This window comes from Amphibalanus amphitrite, unplaced genomic scaffold (assembly GCF_019059575.1).
Source record: "Amphibalanus amphitrite isolate SeventyFive unplaced genomic scaffold, NRLGWU_Aamphi_draft 001166F_arrow, whole genome shotgun sequence".
NCBI classification, from domain to species: Eukaryota; Metazoa; Arthropoda; class Thecostraca; order Balanomorpha; family Balanidae; genus Amphibalanus; species Amphibalanus amphitrite.
In genome coordinates this window covers 52,962-58,400 of record NW_024882660.1, presented here as the reverse complement: position 1 = coordinate 58,400, position 5,439 = coordinate 52,962, and the positions used below count along the sequence as shown (strand labels likewise).

The window sequence follows — 5,439 nt, the reverse complement described above, 5'->3', positions numbered from 1 at the left end:
ACGCCTTTGACGAACTATGCCGACCCCAAGCAGATAAGGTCAAGCGTTGGTCGTTTGTATACGCATTCTCCTGCACCGTGCGTATTGTCTTAGTATTGCCTATACCTTTTTAGTGCTCGCTGTCCCGCGCCTCGTATTCAACAAAATGCTGTCACCAGGACTCACAGTCTTGTCTCTGATATGGTTTCCTTCATTGAGTGAAGGAAATTGCGGTCAATAACGCTGTAGAAACAAAAAGGAATCCTCATTAAAGGGCAAGCTGAATAGTTGTCAAGTTACCGGGTGGTAGGTTAGGTACAGACAGACACTTAAAGGGACCCTCCCACCTTAACATTAGATTTGAGTTGAGATAGCCAAAATGGGGTCCCTGGCTCACAATTACCGGTTTCGGCACTCACAACATCGAGAAATGCCTTAAATCGGAAATATTGAATTTCAAAATTGCAGCATTTTGATTCAGAGGGGCTAATGCTTAGGAATACCCCTCTGAATGTGTGACGTCAGCGCAGATATCTAACGCTTTTTAAATGTTTGACTAAAACGTTTTGTAGCACGCGGTGGTATATGCTATTTGCGCGCAACATCTGCCGCAAACGCCGCACTTCTAAAATAAAGTCGCTAGAAACAGCGGAGATCCCAAAAAAGTAAACAAAAGTAAAAGTCTAATATCTTGAAAACCGGTGAATATTTTTCGGTGAAATTTGGTAGATATTCGTTTTCGCTCTTTCTGAACCGAGCGACATCATTTTCATGCCAATTCATAAACTTTTTTGAAGGTGGGAGGGTCCCTTTAAGTCAGCAAAAAGTGGGGGGGGGCCAGTTAACATTGCTGGCCCCCCACCTCCGAAAGTGGGGGGGCCATGGCCCCCCCGGCCCCCCTGTTCCTACGCCTATGGTCACTTGGGCCCATATGTATTTTGGTGAACTCAATCGTGCACCATGAAATAAGATCAATAATATTGTTCTGTTCGAATGAAATCTGAAGTTAAATTTTCGACTTTGCGTGACAAAAATAAAAGTTATTGACGGGGACATTCAATGAAAGCATCTTTTTATTTATTTAGGATCAACGGGGTGGGTGGCCCGAACCTCCCGGTTAGGACGTCAGAATGTGCGTAGCATTCCGTCTCATAATCTTGCAAGAAAGCTTCAAATTGTCTATCCAGTCATAATTTTCATGCTTTAAACTTTATGTTGGCGATGGTCTGACATCATAAAACGAGCCTGGTTCAAATTTATCACAAATTTTCTGTATGTACCGTATTTTACTCGAAGGGGCAAAAACGCTTTATCACCGCTCATTGCCAAAGAAGACTCAGGAAGATTTTGAAAATCACTTGGGTTGTATAACGGAATGGCTGCTACCAGTTAACGCCGTCAAATGTGTAAAAATACGCAACACTTCTTCAAAACTGCGATGGCCCATACCTCCAGGGGGCCCATACCTCCCGGGTCTCCCCTACATACATTTTCTGTTCGGATGAGGTCAACTTGAGGTGTTGACCTCGGGTCAAGGTCAGATCAGTGCCCTAGGTCACGAAGCTTGTCGAAGGAGGTCATGTTGCATATCACTCGATTCGGCAGGTCTTCTTGAGCCCATTGGCGGCTTCCCCGACTCGCTAGCTCAATTTGATCGGGAGTTGTTGACGACAAATATGACCCAAGTGACGATTTAATGACGTCACGCAAGGTCAACAATGCAAAAGTGAAGCATCGAACTTTGCAAGGAGTAAATGAGATTACGATTCCGACGTGCTTGAAATAATTTGAGATCGTGCCTGGCGCCAAAACAGCAGTTTTCATCGTTTACTTATAATGGTGAGGTCGCGTGACTACCTGACCTCATGTGACGTTTAGGGAAAATCCGAGATATACAAGTTGTGAGACCTCAGGAGAATACTACATCCTGTAAGTTTCATCTCCCTGTGAAAGTTCCCCTGGTTCTGAGGTCGTTGCAAAGATGCGACATCTGAGGTCCGTGCAGCTGTTCACTTATGACGTCATAGGTCAGTGACCTGACCTTAAAATGCGGTTGGCGCCACAAGGCACAAAATGCAGCTTGGATCAAAGGTCAGGTAGGCTACGTTTCAGGTCTCTATCGCCGGCGTGTTTGGAGCTATCGTGAAAAAACCTATTGGGGCGGCGGCACCCGGGGATGGTTAAGGCAAAAAAAAAAAAATGTTTCCTCAAAAGCCTTTGTTAAGATCGTATTGTTTGTATTGCACTTCTCACGTATTTGAGTCATGAGGTAGGGATAATGAAATCTTACATAACAAAGTGAGCAATTACATGGTTCATGGTTGGTACGGCACATGTAAGGACAAGCATCATATGACAACTTGAGTTCCATAGAATAGAAACCAACACAGTTGGCAACACCGCATTTGGCTTGCTAAAGCAAATAATTTACGGTTAGCGTAGTTACCGAGTTACTAGTTACATCATTATGACAGTCAGTTAGTCACATGAAACAGATGCGCGGCGGTTATTCTTTGGAAGTACATCGAACAAAAAACACATCAGGGACATACCCAAACGATCGGCACCGCCGTTACAACTTTGTTTTGTTTTGTTGAGCTAGTCTCTTTCGGTCCAATGAGACCATTGCAGAGCCAAGAGGATGCTAGGAATTAGGGAGTGACATTGGTCTGGGCACGCACCCTAGTGAGTCGCCGGGCATCCGATAGGAGAGGCCGACCAGCCCCAAAGCACTCACTGCACCAGACTACGGGAGATAGTCTGGTGCAGACAGACTACGCGGTAGAGGTGGCAAAATGTGGACCCGAGGACCCGGTCCAAAGAACCAGTCTGGACCCATATGGGTCCAGACCGGTTCCTGGAAATTTTCTGACGGGTCCAACCGGGTCCTACCATAAACTATACATCTTGCGCACCACACACTATTGCAAAATATTAAGCGAATGAAGTGAATGTTTCTTTGCACACAGTAGCTCATGAGTATTCCCAGTGGGAAATAGGCTGTTTTACATAATGCAACTAATGATACCTAAAAGTAGTTTGTATTAATTGACTTTTGGGGGACGGGTCCAACTGGTTCCGCGATTCCAACTAAGACCGGGTCCGACTGGTTCCAGAAATGTCCAGCCGGGTCTGGTTCGAGTCTGGTTCCCAAAATTTTCCTCTTTTGCCACCTCTACTACGCGGCCGCCCTTAGGAGCTGAGGTGCGCTCCAATGGGAGAGCCCACATGGAATAAAGTTGCCTGTCCAGCCCGGAGAAGGGGTTGCGGCGTGGAGGAGAAGGATTTGAATATCTTGAGGATGGAAACGACGGAACGGGTGCCACTAAAATCCACTAAATATCACATTTCACACCTCACACTTTCCTAACGTCCAATACAGACAGTGCCCTCAAGGCTCAACTCACAGTGTGTAACGGGCAACGAATTCCCACAAACCCCTGGTAGATTCAAAATCGGAACACATCATCATCACATACCCCCGCACGTTGCAAATAATTGAGCACATCCTTCTCGAATGACCGTGTACCGCACACCAGATAGCGCGTTGACCCTGCGGCCGACTGAAGCGCCACCTCTCGCACGTCCCGCTCCTGTAGGCGGCGCCACCGTACGGGCTCTCCGTAGCGGGGCTCGGCGCCGTCCGTTCCCTCCCCGGCTCCGCTGACAAACAGCTGGTAGGTGAAGTTCCAGTAGCTGGCCCACTGTGCCAGCTGGTCCCGCGGGAACACGTCCTGGAGACGCCGCACAGCCAGCAGCAGCGTCAGTCGCGTCTCCGAGTCCTCGTCCTCCACTGCCGCCCGGACCAGGTTGACGAACGGCGCCACACCGGTGCCGGCGGCGAGCAGCACCAGTCGCCGGTCGGCCGACCGCGGCCGGTATTCGCCAAACGGCCCGCTCCACAGCGCCGGCTGGCCCACCCGCCAGTGGCGCACGCAGCTCGACATGGCGCCGGACGGATACAGACGGATGTACACCTCGAAGTAGCCCTGAGCGTCAGGCGGAGAGACGGGTGTGTAGGCGCGCGTGACGCTGCGCCCGGCGTCGTCGCCACGAAGACGAAGGTGGCCGCCCGGCGGCAGACAGAGGGACGTCCCTGCTGGCAGCGCGAACCGGTACAGACTGGCCGAGTCTGACAGAGCCGTGATGGACGTCAGCGTCAGGGCCGTGAAGCGGTCTGGTTGGAGCGGGCTGGCGCTGGTGGTGGCCAGTTCGGGCTGCCGTAGCCGCCGCCGCCGCCACGCAGCCAGGTCTCGGTCGTACAGGTCGAACACGCATGGTGAACAGCCGCTGCCGCAGCACTCGGAGTCGAGCGGCCGCCGCGGCTCCTCACCAGTGTGAGTGTCGGGGCTGTGGTAGCTCTCTGCACGGTCCAGCCTGCTGGGAGACTCGTTAGAGCTGTGGTTTAGCTCAGTTGAACTCTCGTCAGCTGAGTTTGTTGGAAAAGAAGTCTCCACAAAGATGCACTCATCACTGTTTGATGAGTGATCTGATACTGATGACTCTTGCTCATAAGAATTCATCCTTCATTGCATGGTGGGGCGACCTTTTAGATACGAACTACCTGCAAATGACTCAAACCAAACCAATTTCAAGATTGAGAAAGACTGAAGGGAGACAAGTGTTGCAAATCAATTCCATTTCAATTTGATACTATCATACTACGCTGGTTGAGTGACACTTGTTAAGGTGAGTGAGACTGAGGTCCACCATTTTTCAAAAGCAATATTTAAGTAGATCTCATATTTTGCAACAGTGTGATGCTGGCATCCTCAAAGAAACAGCAGAAATGAAAATGATGCCTAATTCTGAAACTGTCTCTCAGTCATCTGTCCGAACCCAAAGTGCGAAATCAGGGCACCAGTTTTCTGATCACCGACCACCTGGAAGGGAAAAATGGTCATTTAACAAGACTTCATTTGCAACATTTTCATTAAACGGCCCAAAATTGAAATGCAAAGTAGGTAAATTAAATCCCGAAATTGCCGGTCATTCACATTTCACAGATTTTCATCCTGACCCAGCATTGGCATTGGTCTCTTCACACAACCAGCCTAATGGTCTCATACAAAGCGTAGCCAATTAATGAGTATGATAATCAATTTCACCTTTGCATAAAAATGAAAAGACGTCGAGATTTGACAAATCCACCCCCCAACACATACAAAGTACAAACCTCATGTCTCATGCCCCTTACAATTCCCAAGGGCGCGACTGTTGTCGCCATGACCGTAACACATGCGCCAGAATAACTGTGCGACACTAAACAGCTGCAATAGTCTTGCACATGATAAACAGCTGCAACATTCCGATGCAAGTCACAGACCATAAATCTAGGATAATCAGAAAATTTTCTTTCACTTGAAAGTTGAAAGATCACTTTTTATTAGAAATTTTGTCCAAATGGATGACTGGGTGGCTATGGGACGTGTGCTCCGGCCCAGGGGTGGATTTATATAT

General features: G+C 48.7%; 1 protein-coding gene across 3 annotated transcripts; it reads right to left on the bottom strand.

Moving 5' to 3' along the window:
* Window positions 1-2,199: 2,199 nt before the first annotated feature.
* Window positions 2,200-5,193, bottom strand: LOC122370774 (NADH-cytochrome b5 reductase-like). 3 transcript variants are annotated; one of them, XR_006254608.1, is made up of 3 exons: window positions 5,156-5,183; window positions 3,166-4,862; window positions 2,200-2,761 (listed from the first exon to the last, which is right to left on the bottom strand). XR_006254608.1 is itself a non-coding variant. In XM_043346671.1 (2 exons), the coding sequence occupies exon 2, from the start codon at window positions 4,500-4,502 to the stop codon at window positions 3,429-3,431; it is 1,074 nt and encodes a 357-aa protein (XP_043202606.1). In that variant the 5' UTR covers window positions 4,503-4,862; window positions 5,156-5,193; the 3' UTR covers window positions 2,200-3,428. The 3 variants fall into 3 exon arrangements, 1 of the variants encoding a protein (XP_043202606.1); XR_006254607.1 differs by lacking the exon at window positions 5,156-5,183 and adding an exon at window positions 5,088-5,145; XM_043346671.1 differs by having other exon boundaries at window positions 2,200-4,862; window positions 5,156-5,193.
* Window positions 5,194-5,439: the final 246 nt, after the last annotated feature.